The sequence below is a fragment of the Eutrigla gurnardus genome, assembly GCF_963514095.1.
Source record: "Eutrigla gurnardus genome assembly, chromosome: 8".
Lineage (NCBI taxonomy): Eukaryota > Metazoa > Chordata > Actinopteri > Perciformes > Triglidae > Eutrigla > Eutrigla gurnardus.
In genome coordinates, this window is record NC_139922.1 from 19,671,951 (window position 1) to 19,688,957 (window position 17,007).

General features: G+C 40.5%; 3 protein-coding genes across 4 annotated transcripts; 1 reads left to right on the forward strand and 2 right to left on the reverse strand.

Annotated features, from left to right (window-relative positions):
• Positions 1–3,355: 3,355 nt before the first annotated feature.
• On the forward strand, positions 3,356–8,557 carry LOC311016757 (transmembrane protein 198-like). 2 transcript variants are annotated; one of them, XM_084014681.1, is made up of 5 exons: positions 3,356–3,510; positions 4,733–5,032; positions 6,185–6,760; positions 6,883–7,010; positions 7,626–8,556. In XM_084014681.1, exons 2-5 carry the CDS (start codon positions 4,879–4,881, stop codon positions 7,770–7,772), a joined length of 1,005 nt encoding a protein of 334 aa, XP_083870807.1. In that variant the 5' UTR covers positions 3,356–3,510; positions 4,733–4,878; the 3' UTR covers positions 7,773–8,556. The 2 variants fall into 2 exon arrangements, with proteins under 2 accessions (XP_083870807.1, XP_083870808.1); XM_084014682.1 differs by lacking the exon at positions 3,356–3,510 and having other exon boundaries at positions 4,876–5,032; positions 7,626–8,557.
• A 104-nt stretch (positions 8,558–8,661) lies between these two features.
• Positions 8,662–12,551, reverse strand: LOC311017135 (matrix metalloproteinase-19-like). The gene is made up of 9 exons (XM_084015305.1): positions 11,480–12,551; positions 10,924–11,012; positions 10,698–10,828; positions 10,384–10,596; positions 10,045–10,290; positions 9,886–9,966; positions 9,635–9,799; positions 9,377–9,504; positions 8,662–9,305 (listed from the first exon to the last, which is right to left on the reverse strand). The coding sequence occupies exons 1-9, from the start codon at positions 11,570–11,572 to the stop codon at positions 9,078–9,080; spliced, it is 1,374 nt and encodes a 457-aa protein (XP_083871431.1). The 5' UTR covers positions 11,573–12,551; the 3' UTR covers positions 8,662–9,077.
• A 547-nt stretch (positions 12,552–13,098) lies between these two features.
• Positions 13,099–16,001, reverse strand: pym1 (PYM homolog 1, exon junction complex associated factor). Its single transcript, XM_084015169.1, has 3 exons — positions 15,691–16,001; positions 14,772–14,865; positions 13,099–14,555 (listed from the first exon to the last, which is right to left on the reverse strand). Exons 1-3 carry the CDS (start codon positions 15,866–15,868, stop codon positions 14,078–14,080), a joined length of 750 nt encoding a protein of 249 aa, XP_083871295.1. The 5' UTR covers positions 15,869–16,001; the 3' UTR covers positions 13,099–14,077.
• Between the last annotated feature and the right edge of the window lie 1,006 nt (positions 16,002–17,007).

The window sequence follows — 17,007 nt, forward strand, 5'->3', positions numbered from 1 at the left end:
ATTTCCTCTGAATCATCACCAGCACATGAACAGGTAACTGTATTACTGATTCAATGTGAGGCTTTATGCTTGTATCCAATGAGAATCCCCTCTGCAGTGCAACAGAAATTACACATTAGAGTCATGCTGCTTTTCCACCATTACAAGGCACATAAAGGGTGATTTTCTCCTGCTTCGCAACACAGGGACCAGATACATGCCTGTTTCCAAGGTAACAGCATAGAATATCCCATTTGTCCATGCATAATATGAAATGAAGGCCTTGCAGAAAATGAAGGAGGAAGCATGATCCTTTGTAGAATCACACCACCACACGTCCTACTTCTCTATCTAGGGTGGTTTGCTATTCCTGGAGGTTCGTTTCTGTGCATTGAGTATGAGATGAAGCCAGCGATATGGCTGTCAAGCACAACACATCTGCCAATGATTCTGCATAAAGCTGTACACTTATGATGTGAGCGAAGACACAAGCACATTTCTATTTCAGAATGAAACATTTAAATCAGTTGGAGACTGCAGAGAGATTGCTGTGACACAATTATCCGGGACAAAGTTGTCGATGTTCAAGCTGATTATTGGGATAAATTGATACTTAAAAACATATTTTTTTAGATCCTGTGCTCATTTTGTCTTCATAAGGGGTGTTCCTATGATTTTACTTTAAATTTAGTTAAATGTGTAGAGTTTTAGCTTATAACAAGCATTTCATGTAAAGAAATGTACAGTATATAAGAAACATGGAACTTTGAAAAGTTGGAATACAAGCTAAAAGAATACCATCCATTCCAATAGAAAACTAGTAAACGTAACTACACCCCCTGATAATCCTGTTTTTGCTGACCTAAAAGGGTTTAACCGTTCAACCTGCTGCATTGATGTAAACGTGTCCTGTGACATCTCTGTTGGATGTGGTTAGTGGTGCATAATAACGCTTATAGACAGGTCACCTTCAATTTTTCATCTCAAAACGGTCCATAACATTAATGAATTAATCGTCCATTTTTTTAGGTCAATTTTTTTTTGATAGAAGAAAGTAAGTAGCGCTGCTAACGGTATGCAAATCTATTCATTTTATAATGTATTACTGCAACACTAAATGGAACAACTGCTGGTAATGAGAACGCTCTGCCATTGGAGGGGCACTAAAGAGGCTCACCGAATCTACACATGAAGATCAGGTTAGTACTCCATATTTTGTCATAGTGGTGTTATCAGGGTAAACTCTGAATTTAGAACCGAAGGTCTGCGTTACAAACTGGAGGCTTTGAGCTTAAAAGATGTGGGTCTTTAAGCTTTACCGATATGAAAGACTGAGATATCTCAATCCCTGCTGCATACATTTTCACCTTTTTTAAAAATCTGTCTTTCTTTCACAAGCCCAACAACTTAACGAGAAAGCTGAAATAATACTTGTTCCTATATAACTGTGATCAGCTCTGTTTCTGTAAGAGGTATATAGGTACCTCAAAGCATGATGCTGTGTCTTTGTCTTGGGATCTTACTGCCCTCTAGAGTTTAAAAATCTCTTTCGGGCATCCATAATTATTGCAGCTGTTTTTTCATACATCTGTGTACATCTGGGTTCCTCCAGCTAAAGTAGGACACTGAAACACAGAGCTGTCATACTCTTGCATGGTCTGAACCAAAAATGCTCTTTATCTATCGTCACTCAATTATTGTCTGTCAGTGGAGGAAGAGGCTGGATCTTATCATAAGGACTGTAGGTCAAAGCAAACTGTAGATTACAACTTCCACTTAGTTACTTTCTACCACTGTTGTCGATTAAAACCTTAATTTTTCAATCAAATTCAGTAATTCACTCCCAAACGTGTGTTCACGGATACATAAATAATAATATTCTGCTTTTTGTACAAAAGACCTTTAAATAAATGTAATGCCTTATTGTGAGCTCGATCAGCAGCTGATAGATTCAAACTCCTCTGCAGATGTGATACATGTCAGATGAGATATGAGCCTCTTCACAAGTTAGGAAAGTTAATAAAACTCTTCGTCCTAAGCAAAGAACATGTCATTCTGATTTATTAATGATCTTTATGAAACAGTCTTCTGAGGAAACATAAGTCCATTAATATATGTGTCAATCAACCCATTCATTTGTAGTGTAGTTATCTGTTTTTATCAAAGGGATAGTTCATGCAATATTTATATAATATAAATTTACAGGTGAAGGTCACATGATCATGAACAGCCTGCAGACTAAAACACAGGCATTTAAATGATAACAAAAGCATTAAAAACATGTTTTTTAAATGCCTGTCACGCTAGCTGTCTTGCTAAGCCAGCTTGTTAAACCGTGTCACGTTCAAATTATTTTAGTAACCTCTTATATGTCTTTTCCAGTTCAACATAAATCTGGTGTGTGCAGGCGTTCACAGCCACAAGAGGCAAACCAGGCAAATGTCTGTGTCTCCCCGTAAAAATGATAAAATGGACCCCTGATGGCCACTCATAGTGACACATTACGTAATGAAAACTATGCCCCCCATGTAAGCACCATGCAGTGCAGCACTCCTGCCCCAGACCTCATAATTCAGTACATTTCCATCTCTTTTTAAGAGATAGGATGCTCCTGAAAGAAGATAGCTGCTCAGAGCTGTGTTGTTTGGTGCCTCAAGAGGTGTCAGGAGCCGAAGTGTGTCTCTGTCCAAGGTGCTGAAGCTGTTTTGTGCTGTCTCTTTTGCCTTTTCCTGGATACTTCATGCCTCTATCGAGGGCCACTGCCCCGGAGGTCTCACTAACCTGAGGGCTGCCTCTCTGTTTTAACAGATCACCTCAACCATGCCACTTCCTAAAGTTCCATAAATACCCGCCGAACCCACTCCTTCTGCATTGCTCTTATATCGTAGTTGAAGCCTGTGACACCAACCCACCCCAAAATTGAAATATGCAGAAAATAAATAATGAATGAAGTAAAAGGAAGACGAGCCTTCACAAACTTTAATACATTAAACTGAACTGAAACTTACATCATGTTGCTCAAAGTAAGTAGGCCTACATATTCTCAGGTTTTGTTTTGTTTTGTTATTATCAGCACTATATTCCAATGTTTGTTAAGCTTACGTCTGATGAATAAAAAGACTGCACATACATTTTACTAGTAAAGTCTGTCCAATAACGGGGGGATGAAATGAGATCCCTTGGGAATTTAAGGAGGTCAAAACAGGGTCCAATATCCCTTTACCTCAAGCCAACTTTAACCTTGATTAAAAGTGCCACATGGAGCGAAGTAAAGCTCTGGCATGACGGTACAGGGACAAAGTCGAGGCAACAGTAGGATCATGGGAGCTGGACATGGCCTTGGACTTGGCAGCAGCCGCCCACTGTTGCTGGGAGCAGATGGCCTCCCTCTCAGTCAGGCGTCAGCTGTGCACACGAGCCCAGGTCGGACGTGGAGACTCACCCACGGCTCACAGAGGGAAGAACACCGACTCCTGACAGCTCGCACTTTTCTGCTTTCTCTGTTTACTGTGAAGATATGCCTCAATCCAGGTAGGCCACCGAAAAATTACTTCTTCATTTCATGCTTGTCCTTTACAGAGATGTATCACTCTTATCTTTTGTGACATATTTTGTAAGGAAATGATTTGATCTTGTAGATATTGACACTTATTGCAGAAATAGGTTGCAAAAATAATCCTTTTCATGAAGTGGAATTTCCCAAAACCACGTCAAGGAGCCTGTTAGAAAGTGCAAGTGTTTTGTTGTTTCACACTCGCCTTTGCGAGAGGACACAGCGTTGAAATAAACAGACAGGAGGATCACTCCACCTGCTAAAGCTTCTCTAATTCCATTTGCTGACCGTGAGCTCGCCTGAACAGCTGATAAGGTTAATCGTGTCCGACACTGAAGCTAGACAGCCGTGAACACAAGAAGAGTGCGTAAATATGATTCACAACTTGACACAGTTTGTATTTTTTTATCTCCTTTTGTTTCAAAATACATTATTCATACTGATTTATTTCAGTTTATATATATATATATTGTAAATATTATTGTAGTTTAACAAAATGTTAGCTAACTTTGGTCACTAGTCACTCTGATACTCAGATAAATAACAAGTATTATTAGTGAATAGATTAAAATATCATAAATTCATGAGCTAGCCAATACTATAGTAGAGTAATAAGTACAGTATCAGAAATAGGCAATTATGCATAATAAATACTTTTACATTTTGTTGTATTTGATGCTTATACTTTTGTATTTGACTTAATTATTATTTGAAATGTCAGACTTCAGAGTATTTATACACAGTAGTATTTCTCATAGCTCTGAGTACTTCTTCCACCACATACTTTCTTTATTGAGAATAAGAATATCTTGTGTTATTGTTGAGCTGTTTTTGTTATATTGTTCAGTAAGCGGGGTACCAAACCACATGTTCGGAACAATAAACTTTTATGACTAAGGCAATCGAGCCACAAGGTCATTTCCTCATCTGCATCCTGTTCTTGAACAAAAGAACCAGGAAAGAGAGACGTTAAACTCAGAGGTGATCCCTGTTTCCTTCCCTGGTTCCCGAAAAGGAAATTAGTACATGAGAAACAAACTATTCATGTTAAATAACTTGAATTAAAGTCATTTTTGTTAAGGATTACATCACAGGATTTTCATAAGAAGCGACGTTAAATAACTCAGTATAGAAACCTGGAAAATGCAGTGAAAGTTGTACCCATGTTGCCATGGAAAAACACTCCCTGCTCTTTTGCAGGTGCACAACAGGAAGCTGTTTGGTACAAGTTCTTCGTTCTGGAGCTTCCTCTTTCCCTGAATGCCACATGCAGGATGTTCTGGTTTCCTGCCCTGAATGAACAAAGAACAAACTACACACAGCAATAGAAGGAATAATCCTCCAAGATGGCAGTCACTTCACTCTATGTTACCGAGGAGCCAGGAGCTGGTTTAGCTGAGGTGGACATATGCAGACTAGAGATTAATATCAAGTATGAAGTCATCCCATCTACCGTGTGCTCTGTTTGCATTTCATTCGGCCTCATCTACGCCTTTTTTGGTATGTATTCATAACACCAGAACTAATGAATGAATGTGAATGTATGCAATTTTTTGTAGAAAATACAGACTACTTCAAATCCAATATTCCTGCTGCCACTGTTTTGAATGTCTCATTACTCACCTGATGGCTTACGCCCACAGTGGCAGGTGTCTGAAAGCTGTCAGGGTTTTAGGGTGGATAAGCACATAAAGCTGGAGCAGACAGATGGGAAGTCCTCTGTCTGAATTTGACACATGCAGCATTGATGAGGTGCCACCTGTTGCTGTTTCCACTCTGTTCAACCAGACAAAAACTCATGTTAGTTCTCACGTTATATTTCCCACATTTCAGGTAACAGATCGCTTGTAGCTGTGTGTTAGGTGACAGTGCATCCAGTTCAAAATGGACTTCTCTGTTTTCACTGAGAAAACATGCGCACGCAAAATCAATAAACACAAACCTAAAACACGTGACATTATGTAAACACACGTGCTGCCAAAGTCTGTGTTCCCAGTTAGTATCACAGTGTTGCCTGTGAGCCCGTCATTTTCCTCGTAAATAATTAATCATTTGAAGAAGAACAGCAGGCAAAGCTCCGAGAAGTGATATTACTCCCATTAAAAATGTGAAAGACAGATGGTGGAACTGGACGTGAATACTGGAACAAATTCACTTTATAAAACGTATTTCAGCAACGTGTGACCCATCAACATCGACAGGATCTTCCAAGCAGCTTAGTGGGACTTCAGTAAAAGGCAAAGGTTAAGAAACCAGTGACAGTGCTTTAGCAGTGTTAATTGCCCCTATGTGTTTGAGCATGTAGGCCTGCGAGTATACCTTCAGAATCTGTCCAACAGTACAAGCCTGTAAGTTTTAAGCGAATATATTATATATTTTTTACATTTTTGACAAATGTACTTATTGTAAGTCGCTTTGGACAAAAGCATCTGCTAAATGCCTGAAATGGAAATGGTGACAAAGGCAAAAACAGGAATGTCTGTTACTAGAAACATGGCGGTCAATAAATCCCTATAAATACCACACAGTGTACCTTTAACAAGTTTCTGTACATGGAGAGTTATATCATTTTAAGTACATGGAATGGGCAGATGGTACATTACTCGTTTATAAAAGCAACCTTTTTTTTTCTCCTCCATTTCCATTTTTCAGGATACCGCTGCTTCAAGATGGTCATGTTCTTCACTGGCTTTCTGTTCGGCTCAGTGGCCGTTCTCCTCTTGTACCACAAGGAGCCCCTGTTGGATGCCCAGCTGGGGTCAGAGGCAAAGGCAGGGATCGGCCTGGGTGTGGGTGTGCTCTGCGGGCTGATGACCATGCTGGTGTCCATGATGGGACTCCTCCTCAGCGGGCTGCAGCTGGGGAGCCTGCTCTCCCTCGGCGTGCTGGTGGTCTTGGGACAGTTTCACAGCCTTACCCCGGTGTGGGTGCCTCTCGGTGTTGTACTGGCGTCCGGCATCGTCGTTGCTCTCTTCACACTCCGGTGGCAGAAACTGTTTACCATTATCTACACATCTGTGTTCGGAGCCACAGCCGTGATGCTGTGTGTGGATTACCTGGTCGGGACGTTTACACTACCAGACCAGGTGTATGATATGTTTTGTCAAGTCGCCCCACGGCCATTCTGCTGGTTTAACTGGGCGATCACTGGGTTATGGCCTGTCATGGGTCTGATTGGTGTGTTGGTGCAATGGAGATTTACCGCCAAAGGAGTATCACACACAGAAGGTGAGTTTTGAATCTGCACATTCAAGGCTTTTTTCCATGAATATGAGCTGAAATCCTTCCATCTTCAATGTAATAAACTCATGATTTTCTTATATTTTATTCCCCATATGAATGTTTCCCAGCTACACACAAAAAACACAAGAAACATGTGAAGAAGCACAAATATAGGGAGTCAAGGAGAAGACCTCAACCACCTCGTCGGCGAAGGCCTCCAACACTGAAACGCTACGCTGGGGATGTGCTGGCACCGGTTAGTGGCTGAGAATCATTCAACTTTCACATCAGAGAAGCAAAATCTAGCCCTAGCAATCAATGGGTCTCGTGAATGAACCACTCGTATGAACATATACATTCAAAACGGGCTGGTATGAGTGATTTAGCAGAACTTCTGCTGCGTTCTTCTGCCAATTTTCTGGTATTTTGAAAGTCATGTTCAATTAGTGTGCTGTTATCCAAGTTTTTCATAAATTAATTGTATATTTCATTACTTTGGAGCAATTATGAGTTTAAAAACCTATATAAATTACATTTTTAATTATGTTGACATCCTGTTGGACAATTCCAATTATAGGCTTAAAATAGCCATATAGACTTTCCTTTCTGGATCTCTAAAAGCAAGACTTCTGTAGGAAATATGGGGCAGGACGCATATCCTATCATTGGGGTGTTAATTATGCTTCTTTCCACTTCTAATGAACATGTGCTCATTTGAGCCTGATGTGGCACAAAGTTCAGTGAAAATGTTCATTCATGAGCTCCATTGTTCTTAATTGTGTCTGATTGTAGGAGTAAAGGCCTCACCAAGAAAAATCATATTAGATGGTCAGTACAATATCAACGTGTCTTTCTTCTGTCTGGCTTTCAGAGTTATCTCCAGAGCCTTCAGGAGCGCCAGATGGGAACAGGCTCCTCCACCAGCAGCACCATCACACATACTCTAATTGACTATGACTTTGAGACGGGCTCCATGGTGCCTCTGACCGCTGCTGCCGCACCTGTCTTCACAGTCTGAAGGAACCCGATATCTGCAACCTGCACATATCTGAAGATTATTAAATAATCTGTTGAAATGTTCACGTACATGACCGACGGCATGAATCCACTTTGACCTGCTTCTCCAGACAATCATCAACATGCACGTGATATTCAGATGCTCAGAGATCCTCCCCTGAATGATGACAACACAACGTACATAGTCGTCAGACTTGAGGAAGTCTTCCTTTGAACGCTTTTATCTCACAGACACGTTGTGTTTCACGGCTGAGCTGTTTTCTTACAGAGGATGGCATAATAATTGCTTATTCTCCAAAACTATGCACCATGTGTCTAGATTATATTGTGTTTTAATTCTGTTGAAGATCAAATATTACAGTTATATAAAAATTCATATAGGAATTCATAACAACATATGCAATAAAATTAAGGATATACATCAGAAATATGGGGAATGTTGGACAATAAACCAATAATCAGTGATTTCACAGGAAATGGTTGGTTGTATACTATTTTTGGAGTATTGTCTGTTAAAGCAACAATGTGTGAAGTGCTGTAAAACAAAGCCAGCATTTCCTCAAATGGCCACTTGAGACTGACTCCAAAAGCGAGTCAATCCCCATAAAGAGCTGCAGGAATGAGTTAGCATTTTTGCACTTCTGGTTCCCTCGTCTCAAATTGACTTTTTGGATGAGATTTGATGGATTTTTTGCTATGAATGCTAAAAAAAAATGGTGAAAACTAGCATAAGATATTTTAATATTTTGTTCTATGATATCAAATATGTCAGTAACTATTTGCATCACGAAGCAGCAAAACCCTTGAATGCACTGAGTTGATCAATGTCTGCTCTCCTTGGCCAGATATTAAAAGCGCAATCTAAAAACACATCTTATATTAATAAACTTAATAAACATGCAAATAAAAAAGTACAGAGCACACCCACCAATATTCTTACAGTATAACTTGTGGTAACTATCTTCAATCCATACTCAAATACATGTAAAAGAAAAACGCCTAAAAGAAAAGAGATATTATATACTATTATAATATCATGAAGTTAGAATTTCAGGATCATATCAGATATATACTGTTGATTATTAGTGGATAACATACTTTTTAAATAATAATGGAAAAAAAAGAAGTATCACGACACGCCAATATTCTGTTGTTAATTTCATGCAGAATTTGTCTCCAAAAAAAGTAATAATGTACTAATTCCTCACACAAGGTGTCCAAATAAATAAGCATCTCCCTGCTGTTTTAATTCTGAATCATTGTGCAGGAAAAGGTTGGTGTTGAATCCCCGGTGACCTCTGGTGGCTCAGTCGTCACACTGCATCCAGTGCTTGGCGGTGTAGGCCTTCTCCACACGGTGCTGCTGGTTTACACGCCAGAACTGTCTGCCTTTAAACAGGTATACGTGTCCGGTTGTCCAGGTGAATGCAGCATCGGTGTTGCCGGGTGCTCCGTGGAAGAGTTGTCCAATAGGTTTGGGATATGAACCGAAGTCTGTCGGGCCAATTTCATCCCACTCCCAGTACCCGGAGCCCTGAAAGAACAAACTTCAAAATCTCAAAATACATTAAAGGAAACATTGAGGAAAGAATTTTTTGCACTTACTTTGAGAAAGATGATTTTCTTGTTCTTATTGAAGTACAAGGCTGAGTCCACATTAGCGGGAATGTTGGCCAAGCGTTTGGGGAAACCGTGGTCAAGTTTGAAACCTGAGTATCTCCACACTTTGTCTTCTGTGAAAGAAGACGTCGAGAGGAGAAAGCTATTCCTTCAACGCTGTGATTTTAAAACGCTTCTATCCTGCCAGCGTTGTACATCATACCCTTGTGAGAGAATTTTTTTGAAACTATGAAATTAATCCACCTTTCAGAAAATAGGACTTGCCGGTCCGCTGAGAGCGAACAGCTGCATCGAGGCTCCCTGGCAGCTCCTTCCACAGCCCAGAGATCCGGGTGGGAATGTTGTAGCCAGAGCTGGACGTCGTCCACACATACTGACCGCTGAAGACGTACTTCTTACGTGAAGCACCTGCAAGGGACACGATGCAGGGAAAAACACCACTAAGTACATATGAATGTACAACATGCTGTATGAGATAGCATCAGATACTTTACCCAACATTACTGCATCCACAGTGGCCTTGCAAGGATCTGGAATAAACTGCTTTCTGGGTGGAGGAGTCTGCTCCGGCTTTCCTGAAAAGAGACAACCCTGCACACTACATGAATTGTATTTTAAGTATTTTAATTGTATTTTAAGGACTCTGACATTACCATATAAAGCCTGGATGCCTTGTATGTCATCAGGATGCAGCCTGAAGTCTGAGCGGTATCCGTTGTAAACAGGTCCCATCAGAGCGGTGTAGTGTTGTGAATGGCCCAGGCCGAGAGCGTGGCCGATCTCGTGGGCCGCCACGATCCTAAGGTTGGAGCCGGAGGTCTTCCCCTCTGTCCACGCTTCATCCTCATCAAAGTGCACGATGCCCGACTCGGGGGCATCAGCGTGGGCTAAAACATGACCTAGAGATAAAGCCATCCGTGTTTCAAGTGCCATCTTCCCCAGCAAAAGATGGAGATCACAAAACGTCTCACATTTTCTTTAAGAGCTCCTACCTCGTCCGTCAAAGGGAACAGGACACGTCTTGTCTTTTCTGTGAAAGGAGATTTTAATGTCTGCTCTTCCTTGATGCAGCTCCTTGAACCTTAAAGGTGACATGTCACTCCAGTACTTAAATGCACTCTGGATGGCCAAACGGGTCTTACCCTCACCCAAGTCAGGGGTGTAACTATAGATGCGGAAGGTCAGCATCTTCTTGCGCCAGTAACCTATTTAATTTGAAAACATTTAAGTGACTTATTTCACATATTTCTCAAGAAATACTGCGGGAACAATCAGACGAACGTGTGACATGAATGCATTTGCTCACCCAAGACTCGATATTTAAGGGATTTGTTCGTGAAAGAGTCTTCCAGTCCACACCGAGGTTTGTTCATCACCCGCAGGGTTGCTGAATCTAGTTTTCCTGATATTTGCAGGTTTGTGGCTTTCTGAAAGAGTCTGACATTCAAAGAAGAGAAAGAATGAACATATCTGGGGTAAAGGTAAAAAAAAAAAATCTGCCTAAATTGTTAAAATGGCTGAAATATGGTCACCTTAGGGCTTCCACTATCTCCTCGGGTGGATGGGTTTGGCTTTTACCATCCAGTGGGATGTGCAGATAGCCATACTTCCTTAAATATGCCTAAAGAAAGAGCAGTCATTGTAACGGTTGTGAAAATCCAAGTCCTGCATTCCAAAATCAGAAATTCATATTTTATTAACTTACTAGATTTCATTTGGAGTGAGTTGCCTAGTTTTGGACAAATCATGCATCATTTCAAGTTGGAACTCTGGTTGAAAGAAAAGAGTTCCCACATGAAACTGATCCCAAGAAGGTCTGTGGATTATCTTGAATAACTCTGGAAAGAGCAAATATCTTTTCTTGGTGCTTTGAGCAGCATAATATTGGCGAGGGTCAGACATCTCTACATCCAAAATCTCCAAACGAGGCAACTCACACCAAAACATTGTATTTTCTCTCTGTGAAGCATTTCATATATTGTACTGCCTTGAAATGCTTCCATGAATAACTCTTTTTTGCAGGTTTGTAGGATAAACTCCTCAGCAAATCTTTGTTTGAGCATCTTAAACGTTTCTGCATTTTCTTACCACTGCTTCTTTTAATTCTTCTCTGCTCAGGGCCACAGATGGAGCTGTCGTCAGCAGAACAAGAATCACCATTAACTCCAGCTTATATTCCATTTTCCAGTTTGGGTCTCAGTCCATCACTCAGTCAAATAAAAACCCTTTGCATCTGGTTAACAGGTTCCAGGTTTTACAAAGCATCACTGAAGACTTCCTCCTTCTCCATCCATCCTCCGAGAATCAGCCGTGTCAGAACTGAACCTGTTGTTTTAGATTAGGGATTCAGTTTTTATACGGCCAAGAGTCTGTTCGGGACATGCCTCCAAGCCACAAAACAAACCTTTAACTAGGAATGTGATGCGCGGAAGACAGAAACCCAAACATATCTCAGACACTTAACAGCTTAATCACGCCTCCTGCACCACCATTTAGAGCCATTTGTCTTGGAGTGTTTAAGAATAGCTTTCAAGTAATTGTGTTTACATCAAAGGAAGCAAGTATACTACACATCATCTATTGGAGGTGAGTTACAACAACACCTGTAACCATTTAATTACTTTGCAGGTTTTCCGTACGACATGAATTAAAGTGTGACGGATGTACCCGAAATAATGTTTTGTGAAACGTACAATATTCCACATAAATCTTACATCTTTCCCTTCGTGGTTGGAGCTCTATGAGCAAAACAACTCACCGCACTTCCTCCTTGAGACAACAACTAATTATATCGTGCACCATGTAGAAAAAACCCATTGAATGAAAAACAATGGCGCCCCCATGTAACCAGCGCTACAAATCGTCTAAATGGAGAACGAGAACGCCTCCTCCACTGTGAGACGCAGCTCGTAAAAAGTAAGTGGACGGTTGGGAAAGACTCAGACCGGCCAAAAACAATTCTAATCTGTAAATTAGAGTAGAGGGTGGAGTGATGTAGAGGGCATCTTTGATATATTAACTGCTGAAGGGATCCTGCTCTGGGTTCAGGCAAATCCTTCTGCCTTTGCCAACTTAAACATAACGGATTGATCGTTATTGATCGATTGAGCTTGCTGGAGCAGAACAAAATCCGGACTATTGGGTGGGTTTTCACTATGCAGTGAGTTCACACTGCACAAGTGGGGAAAGTACACTCAAAGCTGTCGGTTCACTAAAACACATTTTTTAATATGCTTTCAGTGTAAACTATTCTCCCACAATGCAATGGTGGTTAAAATTTAAAGAAGGAAATTATTCTGTGATGTTTCATTGCCATAAGAAATGTCATCTCTTATGGTGTCAGGGTAATGTAGGATACAGTATTTTGGGGGGTTTGACCCCCAGGACTAACAATCAGGTTTTTATTGTCACTATTCTTTTTATCTACATTTTTAGAGTCCCACACTTTTTTGAGTATAGTAAGTGCAAGACAAACTTGCTGGTGCGGCTCAAATCTCTTAACTTTAATTTATTCAAAATGAGAAGGAAAAAAGTAATGAGGATACTTGCAGCTTCATTCTGTATTCTTCTTACTGTCCATTTTTCCAAAAGCGTAAATAAATAAGAGAAAAAGTCACCATTTTTAACTTAAACATTTAAAAAAAAAAAAGCTTGGTCACTCATTTCCTCAAACAGCTGGGCACTGTAGCTTTAAGCCAACGTAACTAAGACAGGAGTTAATATTGTGTTTGTTGGAGACTACTTTCAGCTGCAGATTGATAAACAGTCGGTGCTGTTGAGTATTTAGGGAAGCAGGGCAGTTTATTTGGGATCAACTCAAAGTAACTACAGTGTCCAAGTTCATCATAATAAAAGGAACATGTCACCAGGGGCAACATTGTGTCTCATTGATGTATTTTATTGTATTTTAAAGTTTTTCTATTTCCACAAAAGGAGCTTAATGGCACAGAGGAATAAACCATCAGGCTTTGGCTACAGAGATAATACTTGTCGACAGGATCAATAATGTATTGGTTTGGATCGTTTTGTGGGATAGGGAAAAAAAATATACCACCAGCCTTCTCCTTTAAGTGTATAACTTGTTTCCAAAATAAAGACTTGTTTTACAATCTGACTTCCAAGTAACTCCCCAGTTACCCAGGCTACTCAGAGAGTACTTGTTCACTAAAAATCAGTATGAGATAAACCTTTTACACAGCATGTTTTAATGTGATGTGACTGTATAGACAGTAGCTCAACATTAGTGCGACGACAAGGGGCCATCCAATCATTGACCAAAACAAAAAAAAATGTTGTTAATTCATTAAGAACAAACAAGTCAACAAACGTTTCACCTGATGACACCTGATGCTATGAATGGTACAAAATGGAAAAAGGACAGACACGCACAAAATAAGTGGTCTGACCGATACAAGTGCATGAGCAGGAGTCATATTGTTATCTGGAGATCTGAAACAGAAACAGGCCTGTCAGTTCTGAAGATGAAATGTCTGCTAGGTGGACATCCGTCATTCTCCGCTTGAAAGGCGCAGAGTGTTCACTTCCAGAATTCATGATGAATATCAAATAGGTAGAATGTGTTTAGTGGAAGCCATGATCACAAAGCTGCAAAAGGTCCTTTCCCTGTCTTTAAGTATGTAGTTTGTATGTTTAGTCTGTCCGACCCATCTGCCTTCCTTTATAGCTTCAAGAATCGAGCTCCAGCTGCTGTAACTCATCCTGCAAGACCTTAACCCGACGAAGCTTTTCCAACTGATCCTTTGTTGGCTCTGTTATTTCCCCCGAGTCCACTTTCTGCTTCAAATCCTCAACTTGCCGCAGCTTCTTTTTCAGGTTTTTGATCTTCTTGGCCTTTTCAGCCGCGTCTGCTGAGGAATCGTTGACGGCACCCAGCGCATGAGTCTTGTCTGAAGACTCGCCGCTCTCCGAGATCGACAGGTTCTCGACAGCGTCGCCCGCCGAGTCCACGTCCGTGTCCTGCTGCTGTTTTCGTTTTTCTTTACGTTTCATGTTGCGTTTGGCAGACTTTGAGAGGCCGGCTGCCTCGGCGTCCCCGCAACCGGGGATCTTTTGCTGCTGCTTTGTTTGCGCTGCATCGGACGCGTCCATCCCAGGTGGCAGATCTGGTTTGCTCTTGAAAAACTTCACAAACTTGTTTTCATATCTGAAATAGCAAGAAATACAAAAGATTAAAAACTGAAGTGGTGGATAAAAATTACTTATCACTTTGCTCAAGGTGCATTAGTAATTCCTAATAAATATCGGCCCATTCTCAACGATAGGAGCCTCCCTGCTTGTTGCAACCAACTGCTACTTTCACGATGAGATTATGATTTATACATTCTGTGCACAGCTGTAGGGAAAGAATAACTGCACTCACACTGGTACTTCTTCCTGTGGGGTATATCCATCCTTTACCCGCCTCGGCTTCCTCCATGTTCCATCAGGTCGCTGAGTGGAAGCAATGTATTTCCCTGAAGAGCAACAGATACAACACTTTAGATTAAAGGAGTACTGATATATTTGAATGAAGAAAACTGCTCATTTTAAACCAGCAGACCTTTTATTCATCCTGTAAACTCGCTTTGACTTTCATCACAACAAAGAAAATATCTCAGCGCTCAATAGATTACTGTGGAGGTTTGTAAAACTGCATTCGCTTCTCATTTCATCACTGCTCTGCATGCTTAGAAACTATTACAATAACTTCAAGAATTGTAATCTTCTGTTCTTTTCTGATGTTAAATAAAGGTTATTAAAAAAAAAATCTGTAAGAACGTGATCCTACTGTTCTAGCTTGTGAAATAAATGCCTTTAACTTCCCTGAGATCATAATGACATTACTTATGTTAGTGAAAATGTTTCGCGTTAATAATTAAAAGTGGTACCGTCAATAAGACATACTTATATCTCACCATGAACTCACTGGCCGTTCACATGTACAGCAGAAATATCTAAATGGCTAATGCTAGCTAGCTAACGTAACGTAAGGTGGTCATACAAGAGGATAATGGAGCTAAGTAAATACCTAAATGTTTTCACGGCAGCATATTGCATATTTTTCACAGCAGTAAAGAATGACGTGCGATAGATACACGATATAAAAGAGATAGTGGATGAGTATCGCGTTAGCCGTTTCAGCTAGCATTAGCTCTAGGGTTAGCTGGCAAAACAAAACGACCGAATCGAAAACGTCGTTAAACATGTTGTTGACAGTTGTGCTGACGAAAATAAAGACGCGTTCTTTTTATTCATTTCGACCAAACAAACAAAAGGTCTGGCACATGAACCAGCCTTACCAGATTCATCTGTGACATAGGGGGTTGCCATTTTGGTGTAACGTGTTGCTCCGCTCCCCTCGGTGGATCGGCCCGTAACGGTGTCCATCGAACGTCCCTCGCTCTCTCCGATCCCACACGGCAGCGAATCGATACCACTCGTTTCGACTCTTGCTTCCCTCGAGGAGACAGCTGTCATGGCCGCGTCGACGGGGCGGTTATAACAGTGGAGACGAATGGCAGGACAGCTAAAAGATGCTGCTAAAAAACGATCACTGAACACTGTGCGTATGTGTGTGTGTACGGGGGATAATCGGGCGGAGAGAAAATGCAAACCGTGCGAACCCTCTTCTTCGGAAATGACGACGTGGACGATGGGTTGCCAGGTTCGTAAAGTTAACGGGTATTTTAACACTCGATGTAACAGCTAGTTGAAGTGGGCAGCGCCCCTTAGTGTAACTGAAGTACTGTACTTGACTTCAAATGTAATGGTCCTTTACTTACTTACTGATCACTTCTACTGTTCTGTACGGTGGCCCAGAGGTGTCAGGCCAAATACAAAAGCCACAACACAAATACAAAAGTCACAACACAAATACAAAAGCCGCAACACAAATACAAAAGTCACAACACAAATACAAAAGCCGCAACACAAATAGGTTCTGATTATCTGATGTAATGTTTGTCCTTTGTGTGATGAGCTATCTTGTCTTGGTGATTTTTTAAGTGGAGCTTTTGTGTGTACATTTTTTTGGTTTTCTATAGACCTATTTTATTTTGTGAAATGCACATTTATGAGAAACTATTCTACACACACGTGTTAAAGCATTCATTAATACCATTCATATAAAATGATTTATACAATAATGTCACTATCTGAAAGGGACTATTCTGCCCAATAATCACTTTAAATTCTTACTTAATAGTACAATTTGCTGTTAACACTTTTGTACCATTACTTAGGCAATTTCTCTTCACTTGAGTGTTTCAGTTTTCTGCTTCTTTATAGTTCTTCTCAACTATAATTCAGAGGCAACTATTCTAAATGTAACTCCACTACATGTATTTGATAACTTTAGTTTCTAGTTACTTTGCAAACTCAGACTGATACTACAAAATATTACATTAAAGACTAATGTAGACTACACGTTAACACATTGAACAATGTAATACAGATTCTTCTCCATAATGAGGACTAATATTTTGGATTCTAGTATTTTTTTCTTTTCTTTTTTTTTTTGCTGTAATTTAGTAAAAGATAAGAGTAATGCAATGGTATCCACCACTTTAAGCCTCGAGCCCTTGCGCCTGTACACGTCCTCGGTTTCTAAACCGCTT

What these genes read in the sequence shown, in the direction of transcription:
- pym1 (XM_084015169.1), bottom strand. Translation starts at nt 15,868, where the DNA reads ATGACAGCTGTCTCCTCGAGGGAAGCAAGAGTCGAAACGAGTGGTATC. An exon ending in CTATGTCACAGATGAATCTG is followed by an intron (nt 14,866 to 15,690) that starts GTAAGGCTGGTT and finishes GTTGCTCTTCAG; the next exon opens with GGAAATACATTGCTTCCACT. An exon ending in CCACAGGAAGAAGTACCAGT is followed by an intron (nt 14,556 to 14,771) that starts GTGAGTGCAGTT and finishes TTGCTATTTCAG; the next exon opens with ATATGAAAACAAGTTTGTGA.
- LOC311016757 (XM_084014681.1), top strand. Translation starts at nt 4,879, where the DNA reads ATGGCAGTCACTTCACTCTATGTTACCGAGGAGCCAGGAGCTGGTTTA. An exon ending in AGGAGTATCACACACAGAAG is followed by an intron (nt 6,761 to 6,882) that starts GTGAGTTTTGAA and finishes AATGTTTCCCAG; the next exon opens with CTACACACAAAAAACACAAG. An exon ending in CTGGGGATGTGCTGGCACCG is followed by an intron (nt 7,011 to 7,625) that starts GTTAGTGGCTGA and finishes TCTGGCTTTCAG; the next exon opens with AGTTATCTCCAGAGCCTTCA.
- LOC311017135 (XM_084015305.1), bottom strand. Translation starts at nt 11,572, where the DNA reads ATGGAATATAAGCTGGAGTTAATGGTGATTCTTGTTCTGCTGACGACA. An exon ending in AGGCATCCAGGCTTTATATG is followed by an intron (nt 9,967 to 10,044) that starts GTAATGTCAGAG and finishes GTCTCTTTTCAG; the next exon opens with GAAAGCCGGAGCAGACTCCT. An exon ending in TGTGGATGCAGTAATGTTGG is followed by an intron (nt 9,800 to 9,885) that starts GTAAAGTATCTG and finishes TGTCCCTTGCAG; the next exon opens with GTGCTTCACGTAAGAAGTAC.